A 25277-nucleotide genomic window follows, 5' to 3' on the forward strand; every position below is an offset into this window, starting at 1 on the left:
TCTTCTTGAAAGCCAAGACCCCTTTTCTCTTCGCATGGAGTCCTTTGTGACTAGCAAAAACTAAATGCTCTCGGACACAGATATCTCTGATTTGTCAGTTCCGAGTGGAGCGAAATGCTTCGGGCCGCCAAGGACTTGATGGCCCGGAAGTGAAGTGGAGGTCCGGGGATTGTCGGATAGTGGCACGGAACGGAATATCTATCCGGCATGTCCCGATGAATCCCCGCCGTTCCGCATGCAATGTAGATCGCTGACTCATCTGAACGCTGGTCCCAGTCGGCGACAAGCCCCTCCAACCCACTAATCCCCGAAAGACATGAGGGCTCTCGGCGGACTCATCTGACGTGAGAACTTCTTCGCTGGCTCAAAGCCGATGAGCATCTAACTCGCTATCTCTTCACGTGATGACTAAATTCAACAGACAATATTAACCCTCCAACAACCCATCTCACTCTCACCTGCATCTGCCGACAGGGATACCTCAAAAGTGAGGGGCACTCACTCCTCATCCCACCTTTCATCCCACCACCTCCTCAACAACCCCTGCCATCTCAAGCAATGGCCAAGCGCGTGTGCATCGTCGGTACATACCCCCGAAAACCCCCGTCCTCTTCCGTACCCCAGTCCGACCCGGCACTCTAACATGCTCCGTCAGGCGCCGGCCCCTCCGGCCTCGTCGCCGCAAAGACGCTCCTCCACAACACCCCCGCCGGCGCCTTCACCGTCACAATCTACGACGCCCAGTCTCGCATCGGCGGTCTCTGGCCCACCCGCCGCGATGACGCCTCCGGCCTCGTCCACCCGCTCATGGTCGCCAACCAGAGCCGCCACACCGTCCAGTTCAGCGACCTCGCCTGGAACCCTGATGAGCCCGAGTTCCCCCGCGCCTGGCAGATCGGCCGCTACCTCGAGCGCTACCTGGACCGCTACAAGGGCGCCGACGTGAAGCTCGGCCACCACGTTGTGAAGACGGATCTCGCTGGCGACGGCACGTGGACCGTCACCGTCAAGTCCGACGCCGGCAAAGAGGAGACCAGCGTGTTCGACTACCTGCTCGTCAGCTCCGGCTTCTTTGGCAAGCCCATTGTTCCGGACGTTGCGGGTGAGACGGATGTTCCCGTCATCCACAGCAGCAAGTACCGCGACTTGAAGTCTCTCTTCCCCGATGGAGTCAAAGACGGCGGCAAGATCTTGGTTGTCGGGGGGCAGATGTCCGGCGTCGAGATCTCCGGCACCATCGCGACTCATCTCTCCGCCGCCGTGAACGCACCCGATCCGGTCCCAGTTCCGAACGCAGACAAGCTTTCGGTTCATCACCTCGTCCAGCGGCCCACCTGGGTCTTCCCGCTGTACACGACTCCCAAGGTACCCCATCTCTCCTCACGCTCACATCTCTCTCAACTGACACATTCCAGCCCGGCTCTCCAGCAGCCCCCTTCCTCCCCCTGGACTTCCCCTCTTACAACCTCAACAACCGCCCTCATCCCCTCCAAAACAGCCAAGGCCACATCACCCCCGAGGCCGCAAAGACAACCCACACAATCTACACCACCTCCCTCGGTCAGGACCAGTCCTCTTTCTCCCCCTCCGTCGCCGTCACGCCCTCCCACCACTCCGAGCCAGCCTACCTCGCCGTCTCAGAAAACTACATGGAGTTCGTCCGCTCCGGTCTCATCACAGTCTCCAACGGCAAACTCACCTCCCTCGCCAACACCACCGCCACAACCACAACCTCCCCCATCGAGAACATCGCCGCCGTCATCCTCGCAACCGGCTTCGACCCCTCCCCCTGCCTCTCCTTCCTCCCCGCCCCCGTCCTCGAGACCCTTAAACACTCCCCCGACCATCCCTCCCTCCCCCTCGCCCTCTCTTTTCACGGCACCCACCTCAAAGACCTGCCCACCCTCGGCTTCGTCGGCTTCTACCGCTCCCCCTACTGGGGCGTGATGGAAATGCAAGCCCGTCTCCTCGCCGCCCTCTGGACCTCCTCCCCCGCCCCTCCCGCGCTCTCAAACGCCCTGCTCGATGACGCCTCCGACTGGCGCACAGTCTCTCTCCGCGACGACCCCCGCTGCTCCCAGTTCCCCATGGGCGACTACGCCTACCTCATGCAGGAATTCGCCGCCGCCCTCTCCATCCCCATCTCCCCGGCCCCGACCCCGGCGACCCCTGAGCTGCCGCATAACAATAAGCCAATGGATATCCTCACCCCCGCGCGCTACCTCTCCCCGCTCGCCTCCCCCGACGCCGAGGCCGAAGCCGCCGCCTCGCTGGCGCAGACCCACGCCACCGCCGTCGCGGGGCTGACCACCCCGCGCTTCGTCGCCAAGGCCGTCTTCCGCAGTCTGCTGGGCACATGGTCCCTCGAGCGCTCCCTCACAAGCCGTCTGGCGACGCATCCCAGCGGTCACTTCAGCGGCACCGCGCGGTTCCTGCTGCGCGATAAGACTGCCGACGGGCTCAAGTGCGTGTCGGGCTCTGCTCCAGGAGAGGATCCTCAGGATGAAGGGTTGGCGACGGAGTACCTCTACATCGAAGACGGAGAGTTCCGCGCCGATAACGGGCTGGTGTTCAGGGCTACGCGGCGGTACATATGGCGTCATGATGAGAAGAAGGACTGCATCAGCGTGTGGTTCGTCAAGACGGATGATGCGAAGAGGGCGGATTACCTCTTCCACGAGATTGAGTTCTTGCCGCCGAAGGGAGAAGATGCCAGGGCATGGAAGGCGCAGGCTGGGCATCTTTGCATTGATGATTTCTATAATGTGAAGTATGACTTCACGTTCCAGAGTGTGAATTTGAAGGAGTGGAATATTGGATATACGGTGAACGGGCCGAAGAAGGATTACACGATAGCTGGGGTGTATAGACGACAGACATAGACAGATGTTACAGCCGGCAGGATACTAGAATTGAATTGTATAGAAGCTTTGTTGTGAAAGAAGTTTCTCAGGTAGGGGTAGAGTACTATACGATTCGATCCTGGCTATGAATGCTATTAATAATACATACCTGTGTAAATACTTAGACACAGTTCTTAGGTGTTCTCTCCACTACCCAAGGCGAGCCTCAACGTGGCTCAATGTCAAGCCGTGTGGCTTCTAAAGCGTGTTCTGCAAGTTGAATGTTGATTCCAGTGCCCGCCAGCTTCTCCTCTTGCTTTCTTCCCCAGCGGTCGGTTCAAAGAAGGTCGTGCGGAGCAGACAGTGACGACTTCGGTTAAAGTCTCTGCCGCGGATGCAGATGAAGTGTTGTCAACTCGCTAAGCATAGTAGTCGACGTCCTGCATCAAGATGTCTCCGTCGCAGTCAATCTCACGCAAGCTACCGTCTGCTTGTGCTGAAGCTCGTGTCATCCGTGGTTGCCTCCCGGTATTGAGAGCCCAGCATCGCCCCAAACCTTCGGCGCTGAAGGCCCAGATAAGCATGTCGGGACCGGAATCCACCGCTAGAGCTGTGATATCTGAGCAGACATCCACATGTTGACAAGGAACATCGATTGGGGAGGAAAAGCTGTCAAGAGAGCTCGCTGTCGGATGTACCGTATTGTTTGCAGCGACGATGGACAGAATCGACGACTTGAGCCACCACCATCTCCACTGCGCCACTGCTCCGTCGAGATCTTCCAATGTGCCATAGAAGCTAATGTCACGGAACACGTCAGGCGGTATGGTGTAGCAGACAAGAAGTTGTTTTTCGACTTCCTGCGAGCCTTCTTCAGTCGTATGTGTTGCTGGAAACACAGCAACAATACGCACGCCATGCCTGAGGTCGGTACTCGCGGCGTACATAGTTGGGGCACCTGAGGTAGCGCCGACAGGTGGGCTGAACTGAGCCTTCCGTTGGAATCGCGCGGTGGAACCTCTTGGTGCGTCTGCGCCCAAACATAGTGTTTCAGTTCGAGGGTCCGTAAAAAGAACGTGTGAGCCATCACTCAGAGGAACAGCATGCGTGTTGACCCATGACTCAGCCGAACCGGACCATGATTGAAGGTTTCGTTCTCCAGGTCCGGGACTTTGACGCAGCGTCGTATAAGGGAATGGATCGGCAAGTTGCTCGGTGACTGTGTGAATACTGGTAACGGACGTCCTTGGCCCGGCGGCAGTTGTTTTCAGGCTATACACAACGGCTGTTTCATCAAAGTGTTTGAACCTTGCGAACGCGTCGTAAATGGGATGTGTTGTAGGACCTACAGCGGTCGCTGAGCTGATGAGCCGAAGCCACAGAGACGTATCAACTCCAGATGCTTGGGAGCTGGGCGGAAGGAAGTACAGAAAGTCACTTTCCGTGGACAGAGGGAAGCGTCGAGCGAGGTCTTGGCCAGTTGGCTCGTCAACCTAGTGAAGCTCAACCGCAGACGCGCAGCCGAATGCTACACACTCGCGATGTGGACACATGGCAACGGAACGGGGCTGATCATCAGCGCCACCGACGCTGTAATAGACCCTTCGTAGGATTGGCGGTTCGCGCCACGCGTGCCATTGTTGGCAGACGCAATCCCCATCTGGGTTTATGTATGAAGGTTCCGCGTCGTTGTCTGAGTGGCCTAACGGAGCCTGGGATGAAGTAGTCTCCCAGTAAGATCTTTCGTGGGAAGACAGATCACAGACCAGACCAACCTGTTCTTCGATGAGAAAACCAATGGTTTGTCTTCCGAGGCTAGCATCCATTGCGCAAGCGATGATGTTCGCAGGACACAAGATCCTCGCCACGGGCCTAGGTAGGCCTCTGGGGCGGGAGCTGTCCGCTAAGGCCGACTGTGCCCAGCGGGAGCGACAAGGCTCGCATCGGTGATCCAGCTCGTAGATGTCGAGTGTTTTGTTGTGGCTGGCCATCAAGAACCGACCACACACACTGGTGCTGAGTTTATATGCACCTGTACCCTCTTGACAATCCGAAAACAGCGTTTGGCCGACCTCCACAAAAGCGGGCTGCTGGTTGGAGTACTGGCAGCAGAGAGTGCATTCCCTCGATAGCCATTTCGACATTGTCCATATTTCATCGAGATATTGTTTTCGTTGAGAAAAGAGGCTGAGACCCAGAATGTCTTCGACACTTGACCACCAGCCGCCCCTTTTGAGCATCTGAACGAGGACGGATCGGTTGAGGCTCATCGTGAACCAGGAGCGACAGGTATGTCTTGCGGAGTTGAAGTCGCAGGGATGTAGGTAAAGGTAGACTTGGTGCAGTATCTCGACGGGAAGTCGCATGGGTGGTGTTTCGGACGTCGCAGTGGTGCGGGTGTCGTCGCATTCGAAATCTAGCAGCTCAGGTAGCTCGCCATCCGCGGTGGTGAGGTAATGAATGATGGGAGAAGTCATGACGGATGTGGTATGTCAGAACGAATGTTGTTGGACGTGGAATAGAATTCGAACCCTCCGTCCACTTCGAAGTCTAAAAGGATGATGCAGTCGACCAACGCTGTGGTGTTGATGATGTTGAACGAGTTGGGAATGAAAGTAGCATGGAAGATGGCGTCAAAGTCGAGCTGCCAAAAGCCGCCGCAGAAAGAAGGAGACACAAAACTTAAGGCAAAATACCAGCGCGAACGAAGTAGGTAGACCTACAAAGGAAGGACATACCTGCCTGCCAAGATGCCCACTGGTGACTTGGGGAAAGAGCAAGTACTGCGCCGGGCCGCATGGCCCACTTTTCGTTCCTGAACACGGGGCCGAGCTGTTGCCGTCAAGGCCGTGAACGCCGAAAGTGCAGAGCCACTACACACAGAGGAGGCAAAGGATGGAAACCAACAAACCAGTCTGGGAGAGTTAGTTAAAAGGAAAAAAATGATCAGTGGGAGGCTTGAACTCCCGACCTTGGCATTACTCAACACGATGGATGTCGTATTAGTACCACGCTCTAACCAACTGAGCTAACCGACCTTGATGGCTCCCCCTCCGCAAATGTGCATTATAGTGGTAGCGGTGGACGGCCGCAGAATCACGGATTGCAACCTCGATGACCCCTCCTCTCTCCGTTCCTCAGCTTCTGAGTTAAGCGTCGAATGCACTGTATCTGCTCACGAGACGCTTCAACGCTCGTAACTCTTCCGCATGGCTCGTTAAGTGCGAAAACGCCAGGGAGCGGCATCCCCTTAGCTCATCAGCATCCATCGTATTCATGGCGCGACCTAGTTCAGGTGGACTTTTCAAAAGCCTGCTGATTGACCTTGTTGTCGACCAGGCACCAGATATGCCATGTGTCACCTTGTCTAATACGTTGCAAACTTCACGAATGATATAAGCTGTCTCTTTTCTATGCATAGCTAGTCTGCAATGCACATCTGAATGCTCACTTGCAAGACTGAACAACAAAGGCCGTACCCGTCACTCCCTCAGGTGCATTGGTGATATTAAGCTCACACGAGCTGCCCACCTCGTAGCTAACACTCCGCTGATCTGAAATCAGCACGCCGCCACCACCAGGAGCCTGGGAGCAACCCCCAAACGACGATCCGCTGGCGGGGTCTTCAAACTGGACACGGCAGAGGGTTGCGCCTGTTGCAGTGTGCACCAGAGCAGCATAGAGAGCCGCCAGCAGAAATTGCGCCCGCGCCATCACTGTAGCAAGTCAGGGTCAGATGCATACGCCACACGAAGCAAGCATGAGAAGACTCACGTACGGAATGGTGTAGATAACTAACTAGCTGACTATAATGACCCTGTGGCGGAACAGGAAGTCAGAGATTGGATTTTGGCAAAAAGGCAACCCGCCAACGGGTTAACGATGATAATAATGAAAGTGGTGACGGTCTAGCTGGAGGTCCTTACCAGCGGCACTTACGGCATTAAATACTCTTACCTGGGTCATCGGTTCGGTACACTTGCTGATTCAATGCCACATTGCATGCTCGTCTCTTGTGGGCGAGTTTGATGATTTCCATAAACAGCAGGATTCAGGTTGAACATTTGTGGTAGCGGTTCGCCACACTGCTTAGAGCTGAGGTTCATGGTCAAAAGTTGCGTCCAGCTTTCCTTGTGGTATTTCACACCCCGCCTCGTTTTGCTCCCCAGCTTGTTGGTGATATTCACAGCTCCGCGGCAATCGCAATGAGAATCCTTGTCTCACTTGCGGATTGAAGAAGATGGCCGAGCCCTCTAACGGTCCGAGACCAAACTCTTGTCAATGTACTGGTTGCTGTAGGGAAGGCCACTGCAATGCTAAGGTTTATCACAGCCCTGCCCTTCGGATATTCTGAGCCAAAAGCAGCACAAAAATACCGACCACAGAAATAACAAGCGGGCTTTTGTCTCAGAACACATGTGCAGCATTCATATATCTGCCCGGAGGGCGGCAGTCTGTCTGCAAAGGTTATTAGCAATCAATCTGTGATTTTCCAATTCGACGAAAGACTGTTGATTGATACCGCCACTTGCTCTGTGTGATGATCTAATCAGTATTCCAGCGGGCCGGTCCATCAAGGACCGCCGACAAAAGGGTTCATCTCAACAGTCTTAAGCGCTAGAAAGCTAAAGCGAGTTTCTTCCATGAGTCAGGTTTAAATTCCCATGTCATGTCTTCGCTGTTTGAGATCCTACCGGCCTGAGGCGGCGCGCCCGCTGGTACAGCAAGTCCGGCCACTTCTTGACAGCCAAACTCCGACGAGAAGTTAATTGCTCATGGGCTGTTCGCCTTGAATTGCGTATTTAATAAGCTTCACTTGCACTTTATCTTCTCGAGACTTCAGCCGGCTTCTAGCACGTCTTGTGACCCACTTTTTTAAACCATCCCTCCCTTTCATCTATTACTCACTTATACCACACTAGAGTAGCCGTCGTCGACCGACGCTATCGCACTACTACAAAATGCAGTTCTCTACCGTACTAGTCGTCCTCTTCGCAGGAATAGTCGTTGCAAACCCTGCCGTGGTTGAGCGTCAGCAGAACACTGTGGTACGTAAACCATTTCACTATTTTCATGAGGATCACTATGACTGATGAGGTACCTTGTAGTGCATCTCCTGCCGCGACGACTGCACTCGCAGTAAAGGAAGCGATGCCAACTTCAGGAAGTGTCTTAACACGTGCAACAAGGACCTTGGGTGCACGCTGTGACGTTGAAACTTTTTTAATAAGGGCACAATGTATGGATCCGCAAGATATGTCAACAGCCGATACTTTGAGATTAGACACGTCTGCGGTTGATGGTGCGTGATATGCAAGGTAGAATGAACATAGTTCTTCACTTAACCTCAAAATTGCATTTTGTAACCTGATCATTCTTGCCTCAGATTCGCCGTGTGTGGTGGCTGCATCGGATGCCAATCTGAGAATTGAAAGTTGAGCGGTGATTTCACCGTCGTTGTTGAAATCGAAGTCGGTAGAAGGGCGTGAGTCGAGTGGTGCAGTTGAAGTGAGAAACAACCCGTTCAATCCGAGCTAACGGTTTGCATACCGGCCCCACCTGTCCGGCAGTTGGTGCTGTGGTTGCCGCTTGGTGTTCACATGTCTTGCTGACATCTATCAGGGAACATTTATGTTCCACCTTGTCATGTACTTTACATTGCAGCTGTAGGATGATGGGGATAGACTCCAGCACCCGTTCGAGACTCCAGAACCCGTTCGCGGACGACGAGGAAGATGAAGACGCCGACAGCGATGACGACGATAACGACGATAACGACGGTCATCACGGCTCCGGAGCAGCTGGTGCTGTGACGGACGCGCGGGGTGCGTCGGGCCGGGGGTCTCGAGAAATCATTTTACTTCCTGCCATCACCGTTCTTGTTCTCAACTAGCACAACTAAGAGTTGACAAGTTGGGCGACTAAGCTGGTCTCAAGTACTCTATGAGCGACTTTGTCGATGCTGCTCGTTAGGCTAATCGGAACATCACAACGTCACAAGTTCTTGAGCTGCAGACATGACACATTTCTCAAAGATCTTCCGCGCTGTGGGATTTGTGCAGTCAATAATAATCCAGGAATGTCAGTTGAAAGATGTCCGCAAGGACCCCGACTCTGGACTTCTCACGCCGAAAAAGTGGACCTTTCGGCCAAAGTTGAAGAGGTTTGCCGTGACATGCGGTTCTTCATATCCAATAAGATTCCAGCAGACGATCATTCATTCCTAGTTCAAGGTGATTTATCGCGGACTGTTTTCGGTGGTCGCGAGCCTTCCATTGTGGTGCGGATGACGATGGGAGAAGGCACGTCAGGGCTCCGCTCCTGCCATTTGCTGACAGAACTTCGCGAACATTCCCAGACGGGAAAGTGGTGTTGAACTTTCCCCTCAACAACCCAAAATGTTGTATTTTGACGTCGACGCGCTTCAATCTACTTCCACCATTTGAGCTTTACAGCGAAAGCGGTCAAAGATCGCAGGCAGAGAACGCACTTCCATCCGCTGTGGGTCCGGTCCGGCAGTCTCCCGTGTACAGGTTAACTCGCAGGCTACCCCAAATTGGAACCTCACCGCGACCATCAAAAGCACACGTGCGGTATCGCGCCGCGGTACTTCGATGTCGGTAAAGACTTCATGGCGAGCCGCGCCGTCTCAACTGTCCATGCGCGGCCCTGTCCTCGCCATCGGTGGTGTGCCAGCGGTCCGGCCGGTCCGGGGCGATCGAGGTGAACGATTCAGGCGATTGTCGGCTCGTCGAAGGCACCCCGGTTGGTCTGGCATGCGGTAAGCCGCCTCCCTCTCCTCGATACTGCTTGGCGTTGGCGCAAAGGTCGAACGTGACTGGCTGACATTCTCAAAAGAGATAGAGCCAAGAGCAATCCCTCGTCATCCCGCCTGGGCGTGGCTAGCAAGATAAACTCTTTTAGATTTCAGCGTGCTAGCGGCACTGCGACGGCACCACCACCGCCGACCACGAGGCGCGGAGACGCGGGTACCGCAAGTCGCGAGCTCCGACTTTTAGACACGGCGCTCGCTCCACCAACACCCGCTGCCTGCAGCAGTGCAGCGATAGTCTACAGCCTTCCGAATCGAAAGCACCCATGACCACCAAATCCTTGGATCATCGATATCCGCGACAACGGTCTGGGTTTTGGGCATCAACCACGAGAACCCAAGCCCGCGTAACCCATCAAGTTGGAGGTACCAACGCTCGCCATCCCACGCTATCCACACGCAAGCCCTCACCTGCTTCGTCTCCCGCTGGATGCACTCCCCCCTCCGCTTATTACCATCCCGACAAACTTCCGCCATCTTGGCTCATCTCTCAGAGTGCGTTTTTGACCCCTGTTATCGTAAGATGCTCTGTCATCGAGCCCCTTGAAGGACGCGATAGTCCCTTTATCCACACACGATCTTATCCAGGCAACTGACAGTCTGCAGGCTGCCTCAAGCGATATCGGTCCTGTTCCAAAACCAAATCCCCTGATTAGTCCAATCCCCTCTTATTAACCTCTTGGTTTCCTCGTGAGAGAAGGGATATGCAGTGGGTGCGCCGTACCAATGTTTCGTGCTGGTGCTGCAAGGTCCTTGGTAGCACACACGCCCAACACGCCCAGCAGCCAAACACCGAGCTTGAAGCTCGCTGATAACGGTAGCCAGACTCAGTCAGATCCCCACATGGCTCCGCCGGGAATAATCACAAACCGCGATGCAATCAAAAAACCTTTTTGCTCCGTCTCCACTTACCGAATCTTCGTGCACCGTCCGCTCACAATCCTCGACACTCTTGTCCACATTGCCCGCTAGCGTTTGGCGTCAATCGTCCTTGGCATGGGAATAATTAAAGATGGGCGACGCCATTCCGCGGGCGTTGGCCTAGGAGACGGAAGATGCCACGAGACGACGAAAAGTTTGTGTGCAAAGAAGCAGGGAAACGAAATCTCTGTGGCGGCCGGGGATGGACCCCTCCGTACCCGGGTCTCCGCTCTCGGGTGGGTCCCATCTTTACCGGCTCCTGCGATCTGTGCGTCCCGGACGAAAGGGGCTGCTCTTTGCTCTGGCAAACAGCCAACCGAGGATGACAGCGGCATCCCAGCCAGCTTCTTCATCCCCAAACGTGAACCAGAATCCAGAATAGACTTCTCAAGTTCGGACGGAAGATCAGCCAGCGGCTTCGAGAAGGGAGAAAACGGGGTACACTCCATGTTGATCACTTGGCTCGAGCAAATGTTCGAGAGAAATGGGGAATCGTCGCAAGAAAAAACGCAGCAAACGGTTAAAAAATCATGACGACAACCCGAACTCATCCCGAGATTTCTCCCCCTGCTCAGCCCTGAGAGGGAACATGCCCCCAATCACCCGGGACCCCCGTCCAACCAAGCACGGCGCCACGGCGCTAGGCCCGTCCAAAGTCATTCCCTCTTATTCCCAGACCCGTCCCTCACCTGGATTGCCTAGACTCTCCCACAAATACCGGACAGAGCCGCAAGACTCACGAAAAAGAACGCGCCAAGCCGGTCGCGTAGAACGGGACAAGTCGGGCGGTCTGCCAATGGACGCACAAAGATCAAAGTTGTCTAGATCCATGCGCACGCATTGCATCGGCCGTGGTAAACGACGCGATTGGACTGAGCTCTAGCGACTCGAAAAAACGAAGCTTTTCAGAAACGGGCCAAAGAGGGAACTCGCTCTTTTCCCATCCCGGAATAGCCTCGTCTGCGTCGCATTAGAAGGAAAAGAAAAGCAAGGACGGAGGTTCGTGTCAAACGTGCTCGACACGTTTTCCGGTACGTATTCGTCGTTGCAGGCGTCCTTTACAATTCCGTCCCCTTTTCTCCCTTTCCGCGCACCCCTCTCCCCTGCCCGCGGCTGACACAAGATTCCTGCATCTGTAGCTGCAGAGATGACAATCGCACTCACTACCGTCTATCTCGACCTCTCACACTCTGCCAAATGCCAGTGACGAGATGCTGCTGCATCCACCTCTCCCGTTGGACGATTACAGGCTGTACTGCTAGACCTCCGTTCTCGCAGCGATCCAAGCAGGCGGCGGCAATGTGACAAGGTTGACATCAGTGGGGAATCACAATCGTCAAAACCTGACGTGTGTACGTGTCCAAATCCCACATGAATGGCTCACGGGCCATCATACAGCTGCTTCCAGGCCCATACAGGGATGCCTATTCATTTTTCTCATCGGGAGGCGTCAGACAAAGTAAACACACGCCTCCAAGAAACCTGGGACCAGGCACACCAAAAGACCTGTGTCTGCCAAAGAGATTGCACCATCGGACGGGAAAAGCGGGCCCCGCCCAGCTGGTGGGTACCCCGAATGCCGCGCCGATGCCCACCCATAGACCGAATTGCGACCGGATCCCATGCCCTGTCGCCAGGAGCAATACCAGGAGATAAGTATCCCTTCGTGACTCGACTTTTCGTCCTAGTAGGCGAGGATATAAATACATGGTGTGCCCCCCGTGGAACTGGAAGAGAAGAAGTCTTTGCTCCTTGAGCTTAAGTAACAGTCTGGGCCATCACCCTGCAATCGTCTTTCACTACTGCTCCCCCTTTCGTGACTCTTCCCACACGGGACTTCTTTTTGTTTACTAGTTCTGAATACATCGTTTACAACCTTAAGCCTCCAAGATGGAGAACACATCACGAACATCGTCAAACACCCTACCGCCGGGCTCTTCCTCTTCGGAAGGCCCGCAGTACGCCTCCATCACCAACAACAATACAAACACCCACAAGCGCACACCTTCAAACGCGAGCAACACCAACCGCCGCGCCTCGATCGCCTCCAACATCCTCCACCCGGTGCAGACGAAAGAGACCATCGACCCGGCCCTCGACGTTAACCTGCCCTACCGCACCCTCTCGCCAAATGCCAACCTGGACGAGTACCGCGTCGAGACAAATGACGGCCAGATCCCCGGGCCCCCAGCCGCCGGCGACGGCGCCGGCGGGCCCGCGAGCAACTACAAGCTCGTCACCTTCACGCCCGGCGACAAGGAGAACCCCAAGAACTGGTCCAAGGCGTACAAGTGGTACTGCACCATGGTCGTCGCGCTGACGTGCTTCGTCGTCGCCTTCTGCTCGTCCGTCATCACGGCCGATATCGCCGGCGTCGCGGAGGAGTTCCACGTCTCCGAGGAGGCCGCCCTCGTCAGCATCAGCGTCTTCGTTATTGGTTTTGGCGTCGGCCCCATGGCCTTCGCGCCGCTCTCGGAAATCTACGGCCGCCAGGTCATCTACGGCTCGACGCTGCTCCTCGCCGTCGTCTTCATCATTCCCTGCGCGGTGGCTAAGAACCTCGGCACCCTCCTCGTCTGCCGCGCCATCGACGGCATCGCCTTCTCCGCGCCCATGACGCTCGTCGGCGGCACCCTCGCAGACCTCTGGAGGAACGAGGAGCGCGGCGTCCCCATGGCCGCCTTCTCCGCCGCCCCCTTCATCGGCCCAGCCAGTAAGCCCCCCATCCTCCCTCCCCCCTTCCACTCTCCAACTAACAATCCCCAGTCGGTCCCCTCGTAGGCGGCTTCCTCTCCGACGCAGCAGGCTGGCGCTGGCTCTACTGGATCCAGCTCATCCTCGCCTTCGTCGTCTGGGTCCTCATCACCTTCACCGTCCCCGAGACCTACGCGCCCACCATCCTCGCCCGCCGCGCCGCCAAGCTCCGCAAGTCCACCTCCGACCCCTCCCACGTCACCGAGCAGGACATCGACATGCGGCCCCTCTCCGAGCGCCTCGGCATCTTCCTCATCCGCCCCTTCCAGCTCCTCTTCCGCGAGCTCATCGTCTTCCTCATCTCAATCTACATGTCCGTCCTCTACGGCCTGCTCTACATGTTCTTCGTCGCCTTCCCCATCATCTACCAGAAGCGCAAGGGCTACTCCGCCTCCTCCACCGGGCTCATGTTCATCCCCCTCGCCGTCGGCGTCCTCCTCTCCGCCGCCTGCTCCCCCTGGGTCAACAAGCACTACCTCACCCTCGTCGCGAAACACAACGGCCACCCCCCCGCCGAGGCCCGCCTCGTGCCCATGATGCTCTCCTGCTGGTTCATCCCCATGGGCCTCTTCATCTTCGCCTGGACCTCCTACGCGGACCTGCACTGGGCCGGCCCCGCCTTCGGCGGCTTCCCCGTCGGCTTCGGCTTCATCTTCCTCTACAACTCCGCAAACAACTACCTCGTCGACTCGTACCAACACCAGGCCGCCTCCGCGCTCGCAGCCAAGACTTGCATCCGCTCCTTCTGGGGTGCGGGTGTCGTGCTGTTCACCGAGCAGATGTACGACCGCCTCGGCGACCAGTGGGCCTCCACCCTGCTGGCCTTCATCGGCCTCGCGTGCTGCGCGATCCCCTTCCTCTTCTGGGTGTACGGCGCAAGAATCAGGCAGCGCAGCAAGTATGCTTACTCTGGCGACGACGAGGACGAGGCGGCTGCGAGTGGGAGCAGCAGCGATGTGGAGAAGGCCAAGGCGCCTACGAACGCGCTAGAGCCCACGAGGACTTTTGAGCCTGCGTAAACATCTGGTGTGACGAGAGGTTGAGTGGTGGTAATATCGTGCGTCGGAATGGCGGTGTTGGCTGCTCCGAAGCTGTTGGGGAGGGGGCATGTAGTTGCAGGGGACTGTACTTGTTTTTGGGTTGGTTCACTCGGCGTCATTGGGGAGTGAAAAAGGAAGGAGTATCAGGAGCTGGCCGGCATATTGAATCATAGACGCATTAGACATGGACGGCGATGCCGTAGACATAATCATAAATAAACCAAAATCAAAAATCACCGCCGCGGCAAAGGACACTGTAGGGAATCGTATATTCATAAGTCGTGATCCGTATCTACCCATGACCAGCCAACAAGTAGGGTATCCATCAACCTAGGGGTTTCGACAACGTCCAGCAGCAGCCTAGATAATGCGCACCGGCAGGGAGTCTCTGCGCGACAGGAGAAACTCTTCCTTGACCAGCGAATTGTCGCATTTGCGTCCCCGCAAAAAGTCCTCGAGGTTTCGGAACGTGCACTCGGAAATCTCCTGCAGCGCCTCCTCGGTGAAGAAGCCCTGGTGGCCGCAGATCAAGACATTGGGGAACGTCATCAGGCGCGTCAGCACGTCGTCGTCGATGATGTGTCCCGAGTGGTCGTTGTAGAAGAGGTCGCCTTCGCCCTCGTACACGTCGAGCGCGAGGCCCCCGAGATGCTTACTCTTGAGGGCATGGGTGACGGCCTTAGTGTCAATCAGGCCCCCGCGGGAGGTGTTGACGAGCATGGAGCCGGGCTTCATCATCTTGAGCGTCTTCTCGTTGATGATGTGCTTCGTCTTCTCCATGAGAGGGCAGTGCAGGCTGATGAAGTCGCACTTGGGCAGCAGCTCCTCGAGGGGCAGGTACTCGCCGAGCTCCTTGAAGGCGTCGGACTCGTAAGGGTCGAAGGCGTAGAGGGTGCAGCCGAAGCCCTTCATGATGCGGGCCATGGAGACGCCGATGCGGCCGGTGCCAATGATGCCGACCGTCTTGCCGTGGACCGTCTTGCCGAGCAGGCCGTCGAGGTTGAAGTTGCCCTCGCGGGTGCGGTTGTAGGCGCGGTGGGTACGGCGGTTGAGCGTCTGCAGGAGGGAGACGGCGAACTCGGCGACGGCCTCGGGGGAGTAGGAAGGGACGTTTGCGACGAAGATCCCGAGCTTCTCGGCAGCCTTGAGGTCGACGTTGTTGAAGCCTGCGCAGCGAAGCAGGACGGCCTTCACTCCTGTCTTGTGGAGGTCCTCGAGGACGTCGGCGGAGAGGACATCGTTGACGAAGACGCAGACGGCGTCGATGTTCTTGACGAGGGAGACGGTCTCCGGGGAGAGCGAGAAGTCGTGGTAGACCACCTCAAAGTCGGAAGGGGAGTGTTCGGCGAGGGTCTTCTTCTTGGCCTCGTGCTCGGCGGACAGGTATTTCTTGTCGTAGGCCTTGGCGCTGAAGACGGCGAGCTTCATGGCGGCGGTTGAGGAAGTCGGTGAATGGGAGACTGAGCTAAGTGATGCTTCTTGGCGAATTGATTGAATAAGGCTTGCTAGCTGTCTTTGCTCGAGGATGTTGTCGGAAAACGAGAGGATGGAGGTTGGAAGTGAAGATGGTAAACGACGTCGTCGGGAAGAAGAGGAGGTCGAGGGAATTTTGAGGCAGCACAAGGTCCAGCCAATGCATCAGCTCCCCCGCGCCTGCGCGTTCTTTTCGGGTGCCATTCTTGGCTGGAAGGTGGCCGCCTTCCACTTTCTGCAGGCTGTTCCTGCCTGTGATGCCTCAACCAGCTTGGCGCGATTCACGTCGAATTGCTCTTTCCGGCGTCCAGGGACTAAAAATGTGCTGAATGACGTGGACGCTGCGGGGGGTCCTGCCGCTCTTTTTAAGCTTGTCCTTCGGAGCAGTGGCCTGATCCTAAGAGCTACCCCGCCATGCCTCTCCTTCTGGAGCTTTGGGCAGCCCGCTAACCGGAATGGGCGCTGGCCTGCGCCTGTCACCACGAGCTGGCAGCAGTCATGCCCTGGATTTTCAGGGGAAGCCCCAGTAAATGACATCGTCACATCTGACTCGACTGGGAACGCTGCAGAATGCCACAGATGTACGAAATGACAAGATCAAGTCCTGGTGACGGTTCGATTTCATGGTCTCTTACTAATTCCTCATAAGTCGTTCAAACGCAAGGCACTCCAAACTCCCATGTGTATAGTCCTGTTGTCCCCGCTATCCACCGCCATTCACTACTCCAGTCATGAACCCATATCGACTGAGACTATTATCTACAGCTGGTGCACATCTCATCAAAGAGCCGTTATCGGTTGCTGCTGTCGGCTTGTTGGCGCCAGATGTGCGTATCACCTAGGCTCATCGAACTATCCGACGCAGCCGAGGCCGTGTTCGCCGGAGCATTGGGCCTCTCCGTGTCCACTGCGCTCTCGCTCTCGTCTCCCGAGTCGTCGGCTGGAGGCGGATCCTGATAGATCCACGGTCGATCAAGACTATGACACGTTGGAGAGAGTCAGAAATGGGGCCGCGGGTACATACCGGGAGGTCAAGCTGGGGTTAATGAACTTCATTCCCTTCTCCTTGTCCTCATCAATCGTGCTTCCTCTTCTAAGCAGGCCCTGCGAAGGTCTCGGCCCTTCAAAGTCCTCGTCGAGAATGGCAGAGTCCTCAGCGTCAAACTCTGCCCGAATGCTTCGGAGCGAGATGAAGCGGGTTAGGGGCTCGAATCGGCGTCGGAAGTAGAAGCTGTACCATATCGTGAAGATGACCAGAGGCAAGACCAGCACCGACTGAGCAAAGCCTGTCTGCAGCGCCATGACACTGGACAGAATGATCTCTGCCACGACCAGGCCAAGCACGATACGGTACGAAATCGTCCTCCACGCCGCACCCGTCGCATGCTGCGGCTGGTCCATGGCGTACAGGAGTTGATACTTGTACGTGAAGTAACCAAACGTGAAGTAAATCATTCCCATCGGCAAGATGAGAGCGCCAAACGGCAACGTGCTGTAGATTTGGCACAGCATAAACACCAGCAGCGCCGTCGGGAGGTAGAAGCCGTAACTGAACACTGGCGGCTGCATAATCTCGGCAAAGTCTCTCGGAGTCTTTGCCCCCATGCGGTAGATCGGGTAGAGAAAGACACTGCCCACCTCCAGGAGTCTGAAGGGAAACAGGCCAAGGCCTTGAAGCATGATGAAGTTGGCGTAGAACAGACCCAGGGCCTCAATCCGTGAACCAATCAGTCGTGCCAGCTTCGTCGTATTGCCCCAGGAATCCTGAAAGTCTTGGAAAATCTTAAAAACACTGAGCGCAGTCCCTGAGACGGCGAAGACGAGGAAGACGTTGACAAACGTAAAGAAAAAGTTCTTCGAAATGATGGACAGCTCGACGTCGCCCTTGGAGATCATGCCCTGCTGGTACGACAGATAATCGTACAGATAGGGCACGGCCACGTTGAGCAACGAAACGAGCACTGTCGTCAAGGACGTCTCGATCAACTCCTTGATGGTCGGGAATTTCTTCAAAAAATCGACCACAGAAGGGAACCATTGCTGGAAGTTGCAGACGCTCAAAAGACCTGCAATAGCAGCCAGCACGGCGATCCACAGGATAGACAGCGCGGCCACGAAGATGGTAACGGTCCACGATCGCAGCCTTCGTACACCTCGAGGTGCATATGTGTTGGCCCACATGATGTCTGAAGGCGCTGGCGCGGGTTTCGTCAGGAACTGTCCGGGGCGGGGATCGATGCGGGCTTGGATCGCCATCTGGCAGGCCGCAATACTGTCCATCGTGACGAATGCTTGATCGCTCGGCGCATATTCCTTCTGCCTGGCCTCGTAGATCTTTTCGTCGAGCCGTCTGAGCTTCTCCTCGTAGTAGTCGATGGCGTCCGTCTGGCGGCTCTGCAGCTTAAGAAAGCCGTACCACAGGCGAATCTTTGGGCGTTCCCGATCCACATACTCTGGGTGGATTTCGCCATGCCCCAATAGCCGTCCATTTTCACCGGCCTCTTCGTCAATCTCATCCTGACGTGGCTCCAGAACAGAGGGCTCTGCCTCTGGGTCACACAGACGTTGTACGGATTTGGGCAGGGCAGCCTGCTTTCCAAGGAAGACGCTCCAAGATTCCTCCAATTTCGCCAGAATTTGTGCTCGTTGCTCGGTCAGAGAGTCAATCTCCCTCCAGTCGCGGACCAGGTTAACACTCTCAACACGACCGATTTGGAGCTTCTCGATCAGGTGCTTGATCTTGTCCTCGGATCGCATGTTCTGGGGAATTCCTGACAGACGGAATGTCCTGTCTGTGACGGTTGACTGGGTTCCGAGGTACTCTTGGCGGATATGGATCACACGGAAAGTCTCTTTGTTCAGGATGTACAGCGTGAGCCCTGAAAATAGATAGACGAATACCAGCCATGCCCAAAGATAGCTTCTGTCTGGATCTTTCTTCGGGACCTTGCCGTCTTCGTCGTAAACGTTCGCGTCGCTGTAGGGGACGCGGTAAGAGCCCGTGTTCATCCATTCGAACATGGCAGCACTCGCGTTGTCGAGCTTGAGATCGCCTGGTTTGTAGTGGAGGTTGATCGGCAGCAGGATGACGAGGGCGAGGAATGTCATGATAGCCAGGATGCGAATGGCCATCCTGAAGAAAGAAAGGAACTGCCATTGTCAGCTTAGAGGGATGTGTTGCCTCTCGGGTAGCTCGTCCACCTACAACGAATGCATCAAGCCCCGCGGAGGCGAGAACCTGCTCCTCCGTCACACGGTACAGGCCGGGAATCCATCCGAGCAAGGTATTCGGAAGAGTGGGCAAGCCAATCTTGGGGTCGAGTCGGCGCTTGCGCGCAGCGTAGAGAGTCGGCCATCGCGGACGAAGAATACAAAATGCGACAAAAGCCGAGACGCCGAGGATGAGAGAAAGGGCTAACTGGACAATGATGGCACGGCTGCTCGGCTGGAGAGCCTCTGTGGCATCCTTCCCGCCGCACTTGTCTGTCGAGTTTATTATCAGCGCGTCCATCTCGCGTGCATAGTGAGGTTTCGGCCAAGGTAGTCGATGTTCTGTCAGTGTTGGCGGTGTAGATGCAGCTGTCGAATCGCCAAGCGGTCGTCGGTGGAATCTGGTGATGCAGGTGGTTGGTTGAAACCGAAGCTGGAGCTTCAGGCACGCGAAGGAAGGTCTCCACTTCATCTGAACCTGTGACGTGATGATGGAGCCCGAGATGAAGTAGCTGATTACGTAACTTTCGTCAACGGCCACACCGCCGCCACACGGGCCACCAACGCCGCGAAGTTCTAAATCGAGATGCTGCGGTTGAGGTGAGCGACATTGCGCTCATAGCGCGCTGGTTCCAATGCCCTAAATCCTCAAAGGCCAGTATGACCTGTGTGAAAGAATCCCATAGACAGTATGGCATGCCTTGAAAATTAGTATGGTCAGAGTTGTACCTTGAAAGTCCGGCTGTTGTTTGTCCGGGGTGTCCGAAGCCCGACTGACGAACATGCGAGGAAGGCAAGCCCAGCCCTCTGGCAGGCTGCAGCAAAATCACTAGCTCTAGTCGACGGTCGGGCCTCCTGCTGAGGTCGGTATTAGTCGCCTACACCGCAGATCTCACCGTGAAGCACCACTGCCTCTGCAAAGACCCATGCCAAGGGCAGTTATCGAAGACGAACCTGCATCTTGGGAATTTGGGAATTTGGAAGCACAGGACGAACAAGACGGGACGGCCAACTGCTTCGGCCCAAGAGTTGGGAGGTTTCAGTGCTCTGATGCCACAGAGCCGTTCAGAAGCCGACGCACTGACGCGGAATGTTTTCGTGGTCCCCTGCGGCGCATGGCTTCCCCCGAGCATTGTCGTCGTCCTCGTCCTGTCCGTTTGGCTTGCGAGGCTGGTTCGATTCAGAGCTGGCTTGACGTTGGAAGGATGGGCTGCAGCAGACAAAGACGGGGCATTCTACCGTCACCAGCCACTTGGCGCATTCAGGCCCTCTCCTTGCAGCCGTTTGCGGGCCATGCCATACGTCGACGTCACGCCCAGCGACGAGAACGATAGAGGTTGTCGTCAATCGATAGATTGTCAACAGCAGGATGCAGGATGCAGATGCACACCTTAACCGTCGCCGATGCCCGGGAATAAGGCCATGAGTCCCACTGCAGAGCGAACAACAGCGAAGTGCAGGCAGCAGGCCGAATAAAACATGGCGATAGCGATGAGACCGAGACGAAACAGCGTTGCAGGCCGCCCGAGTGCCAAGCTACGGCCCGGGACGGGTATTGACTTAGAGGTACCCGGCCGTAGAGAAGGTTGGCGGTCATCTCGTCGGCCAACCTCTTGCTTTCATGCGGCTTCCACCTCGGTCGATGAAATGAATGTTGCAGCAGCTTTGGGTGAGAGAGGCGCAAAGAGATCCGGTCTACAGCCAAAAGTTGAGCAGAGTTCATCTCCATTACCTGAGCCGGGGAAAGAAGTCTTTGTTATCGACGGGTCTGGATTGGCTGCAGGGCGCACCTGCCGTTGGCTGGCTGCGGAAACTCCCAATCGCAAGCCGCAAACTGCAAATCTGCGAGGTGGAAAGGGAGGTAGGTGCTCCGGCCTATTTTTTTCACTGGCCCCTCCCCCGCCGTTCCCCGGGTCGTCCCTGCCCCTCCACTGCCTTCCCAGCGCTCGCTCTCCTTCCCGCCCGTCCCTTCCCTGCCGCTGCACCACCACCACCACCCTCTTCCTGCTTTTTCAATTTCATTCCATAATTACCGGCGGTCTGGATTCAGGATCTGCCAATCGTACCTACCTATCTGCGTGCATGCCTGCGCAGGATTTTCACTGTTGCTGCCCCCCTGCACCTACCCTGCGCTACGGCTTTTGTCGGCCCACAACTCGACGACGTCGACCCCTCCAAAAACTCCCCGGTTCACATCTCTCCAACGACCACGAAAATTTCGGCTTTTTCTAATCAGCTCCATCGCGGCCCCTCAATGCCCCTCACTGCCCCTCGCATTTGCTACAATTGTTGCTTAATCACGATACTTCCGGGCCCTATTCAATCGCATCAATACGCGGCATACGAGCAACATGGCCGACACTCAAGTGACTTGCAGCCGAGCCGACGACTTCGTCATCGTCTCCAGGCCCAAGAAGGGAACCGCTTTTGTTGAGGCCCGACTTTACGATGGCGTGAGTTCACCTGCCACCGAACGCGCAACCTAGCCATCTACCTGTGAATAGTGCCAATGACACTCTCTAATTGACAGTACAACTACACCGACAAGGGCTGGCAGCAGATTCTTGCACACCTGGAACGCGAATTGAGCCCCGATAAGCTCAACGACGATGCCGTCATCTCCCTTGAAACAGATTTGAGGGACACCTCTCGTGAGTAGAACTCGCCAATGCCTCCCAAATCATACTGACCCATTGTCAGTCTACAAGCACGTGCCTCCGGGCATATTCCAGTCCTTGCGAGTCGTCGACATCCAAGGCCTCGACCCAACAACACGCAAAGTCTCGGCTCGGGATGTTGCCATCAAATTCAACCCTTACAAACTCAGCTCCGAGTTGCCAGCAACATACGACCACGAGCGGATCGCCGTCCTTCCAAACTCCAATCTTGACGGTCTCTGGGAACTGTATGACATCCCTGTCTACCGCTCGGAATATTATTATTGACTCTATCCCTTTCGTAGTTGCTGATTCTGACCATGATCTAGCTCGGTCAAAGACATCCATCTGCGATCGGAGCTTTATCAATGGGTACAGAACTTCGGTGCGTCTCGTCTTGAGCACCTTTCAAACCTTGGCCTCCGCTGACCTTAACCAGCATCTATGACCCATGTTGCAACCCCGCCCGCTTCGAAGCCAGCAGAATCCATTATCCTTATCCTGGGTCCCACTGAATCTGGCAACTCGGATCTGGCCATGGCCATGGCACAGAAGATCTCCATCCAACTTTAGCGCCGGGATAGGCTGATCCATCTGCATGCCCCCGTGCCAGGCATCAACTTCAAGAGCATTGCAGCGAAGGCTATCCAGTCGCGATCAACCATACACATAGTCCTGATTGACAGCATCGAGAGCTACAGCTGGACAAGGAGAGCCACAGTCTCCCCGGAGACCGACACCAAATTTCATGAAATTACCTGCTCGAGTGGTTTCGACACTCTTGCAGCGTTCCCAAACGTCGTGGTTATCTGCACATCGAGAACGGGCAACTTACCAGTCCACAGCCTCCCTGACCCCTCCGGCAAGCCAGTCAGATTGGCATATCTGGCACCCCTGACGTTGCCTCGCCTGCATCTGGCTCAACGTTATGATATTTTGTGCAGCCAATTCCAAGCTTACATGGACGCCGGCGTCATCACCTGCAACGACAAGCTTGACGACTGTCTCGGTGCCATCCACGACCGCGATGATGGGAAGTATACTCCAAGCATCCAAATTCTCGAGCTTGCAGAGCACATCGGGGACAACATAAGCGCCCGACTCGGGGGGCAAATAGTCATCCTGGCTTTGATGACCGACCTCAAGGAAGATACATGTGACATGGCCACTGCGGTGGGTGTCGTCTCGAGGTATCATACGCTTCTTGGTGCCGAAAGAACAACTACTGCTAACTAAGGTAAGGTGGTGTCCGGGCTTGCGTCGTGGACAGGTGAGGTTGACTAATGCATATGGGCAGGCTCCATCGAAGACAAAACTCAGGCGGCCGCAAAAGCCTCTGCCGAAGTCAAGCGAGCAGGGACGGAGACCAAAGAAAGGCCAGGTACTGCTGCAAGTAACCGAAGGGCCTTCTGTAATCAATCTGGGTTGCTTTGTCGACGTGGGCGAGGAGTCATCAGTCGCTGCGAGTCGACAGTGACAGTCAGTGCTGAGTAGAGGTTATTTCTGTTCCTCGGCGAGCGGTCCCTTCAATCCCCATGGTTGAAGACTCGGCGTTAGACGCCTATGAGTTCAGGAATATTGCATAGTTATGGCAGGTTCTGGCAGGGGTTCATTGGTGTGCGCCCAAGGTTGAGGCGCCACGATGACGGGTGTTTAAAGAGCATCGGATTGCTTCACCGCAAGGGCGGGTGATTAAAGTACATTTTTAATTACATGAATGATATCACAACTGTTCCTCGTGATGAAAAGAGGGGAGAACATTCTTCAGCTGTGCGCCTCTCAAAATGTAGTCAAAAACGATAGGCCTGTCAAGTGCGCTACTTGTAGCCCTAAGTCGGGCTCTCCACATCAACATTAAGACATCCATTCGTGTCCTTCGCCCTGATGGTCTAGCGGTATGATTCTCCCTTAGGGCTTAACAACCCACATCTGGGAGAGGTCCCAGGTTCGATCCCTGGTTAGGGCCTAATTCTTTTGCTTTTCGAATCAGTTGAGCTCCTTTTTGCACGAGAATATGCTGTGTGCATCCGCTGCTGTTGGTTTCCCTCTCAGTAAACCATTATATTATGTGCTGTTGCCTAGTATTTTCAGAAAAGCATGCTGAATGCAGTTGCTCGACAGGTTTTGATGTTACCGTATCTCGCTTTGTTTTGCTTACCGGCGGGCATGTCTAACACCTAGCGATTGTAGGTCCTAATGACATCTCAATACCGGCTAACGTGTTCTCATACGACAAATTATCCGGTCTCTTTTCTATCTTCGCTGACGAACATCATCAGCCTATCGGAAGAGGAGCTGTAGAAACCGGATGATCTGAGGGTCTACTCCGCAGGATATGCTGCTCGTTAACATGCGGCCAAGATGCTTTGCCAGCCTGATTGCATTTGCTATCGATGAGTCAGATGGCCTCATCTCACAGGTGACGGACAGGTAATTCCATACATCACCTCGATAGACAGAATCTTTTGGCCCAAGCAACTAACTGTGTCCTCGCGCATTTTTCCCTTTCCACTTCTTTGGACAGAATTCATACCGCCGAAGGAGGTGCTAGTTTAACAAACTGCTCAAGAACACGGGTGGGGTGTCATTCGAAAGGCGTTGCGCAAGGGGAAGAATCAACCCTGAGCGGATCAACCCGGGAATAGAGTGGTGCGAAGGTAGTAGAGTGCGTGTTTGTTTTCTCAGGGCTATTGGAGTGGCAATGTCGTCACTTGGGCACATGATCGATGTTGGATTTCGCGAGCCAGCTGCATTGGGGTGTCGTTGGAGACCGAGATTGTACTGGGGTCACATGGGGAGTTGCGACCTGCTTTCAAGATTATTCTATTCAGACTGAAAGGTTTGCCGAAACTAGTCTTGTATTTCCTTCCCGGATACTGGTTATTTGCAATCCCCACTGGGTACGTTGCTGGTGATGTTCGGCGGTATATCGATAGAGCATTCTCCCAGGTCGTTACAAGTTCCTTTGCCGTCAAAGCCATCGATTTGCGCGGTACAAGGCTTTCCTGCCTTGCTCGCTATACATCACTCAAGAGTCAGCCAGGCTTCGTTTACCAGGCACTCCCAGAGCTGTTGAACTTGCCTTGGAAGGCACTAATTTGATCAATATAATTGGGCAGTGAAAAGTATTCAAATAAAGCTGAGTGATTGTGAGAGTCAAATTGCTGTGCTGGTGGCAAGTTCGTGCTGTTTATATACCAGCTCTGGCTGCTAGGTGGCCTTGAGAGGGCTCCTAGCCATTCCTGGGCGACTCATTCTTTGACGAGAAATTTCCCTTGAGCTTCGACGAGTTGAGAAAGATGTTGAAACAGTCCTCTCAGACGTGTTCCTCGGGTAGTCGGTGAGGTCCGAGTCTTGAGTAGGTAGTGTGACATGATGGACCAATCAGCCAGACAACTCCTGGAGTTCAGATGACAGCTGTCAATCAAATTCGACAGACGACGAAGTTTTCAATCTTGCATTTCTGGGCCGGTTTGAGAGTAGCCATTGCAGCGATAAATGACACAGAATCAACGATGCACCTCATGGAGACAAATTCTGAACGTTG

The 25277-nt window shown here is 55.3% G+C and overlaps 6 protein-coding genes across 6 annotated transcripts; 3 read left to right on the forward strand and 3 right to left on the reverse strand.

The window, feature by feature from the left end:
• Positions 1-558: 558 nt before the first annotated feature.
• On the forward strand, positions 559-2882 carry FMO1 (putative flavin-containing monooxygenase 1; the record flags this gene model as incomplete). Its single annotated transcript, XM_037315402.1, has 3 exons — positions 559-583; positions 656-1365; positions 1416-2882. 3 exons carry the CDS (start codon positions 559-561, stop codon positions 2880-2882), a joined length of 2202 nt encoding a protein of 733 aa, XP_037186061.1.
• Positions 2883-12486: 9604 nt separating this feature from the next.
• CGCA056_v000142 (putative MFS-type transporter) lies at positions 12487-14369 on the forward strand (the record flags this gene model as incomplete). The annotated part of the gene is made up of 2 exons (XM_037315403.1): positions 12487-13309; positions 13363-14369. The coding sequence occupies 2 exons, from the start codon at positions 12487-12489 to the stop codon at positions 14367-14369; spliced, it is 1830 nt and encodes a 609-aa protein (XP_037186060.1).
• Positions 14370-14750: 381 nt separating this feature from the next.
• On the reverse strand, positions 14751-15818 carry ldhA (D-lactate dehydrogenase; the record flags this gene model as incomplete). Its single annotated transcript, XM_037315404.1, has 1 exon — positions 14751-15818. The coding sequence occupies one exon, from the start codon at positions 15816-15818 to the stop codon at positions 14751-14753; it is 1068 nt and encodes a 355-aa protein (XP_037186217.1).
• An 836-nt stretch (positions 15819-16654) lies between these two features.
• CSC1 (Calcium permeable stress-gated cation channel 1) lies at positions 16655-19374 on the reverse strand (the record flags this gene model as incomplete). Its single annotated transcript, XM_037315405.1, has 3 exons — positions 16655-16841; positions 16888-19013; positions 19069-19374. 3 exons carry the CDS (start codon positions 19372-19374, stop codon positions 16655-16657), a joined length of 2619 nt encoding a protein of 872 aa, XP_037186214.1.
• A 2050-nt stretch (positions 19375-21424) lies between these two features.
• On the forward strand, positions 21425-22966 carry CGCA056_v000145 (uncharacterized protein; the record flags this gene model as incomplete). The annotated part of the gene is made up of 5 exons (XM_037315406.1): positions 21425-21526; positions 21604-21724; positions 21774-21978; positions 22060-22115; positions 22344-22966. 5 exons carry the CDS (start codon positions 21425-21427, stop codon positions 22964-22966), a joined length of 1107 nt encoding a protein of 368 aa, XP_037185333.1.
• Positions 22967-24417: 1451 nt separating this feature from the next.
• CGCA056_v000146 (uncharacterized protein) lies at positions 24418-24711 on the reverse strand (the record flags this gene model as incomplete). The annotated part of the gene is made up of 1 exon (XM_037315407.1): positions 24418-24711. One exon carries the CDS (start codon positions 24709-24711, stop codon positions 24418-24420), a length of 294 nt encoding a protein of 97 aa, XP_037186212.1.
• Between the last annotated feature and the right edge of the window lie 566 nt (positions 24712-25277).

This window comes from Colletotrichum aenigma, assembly GCF_013390185.1.
Source record: "Colletotrichum aenigma strain Cg56 chromosome Unknown KSG_Cg56_contig01, whole genome shotgun sequence".
NCBI classification, from domain to species: Eukaryota; Fungi; Ascomycota; class Sordariomycetes; order Glomerellales; family Glomerellaceae; genus Colletotrichum; species Colletotrichum aenigma.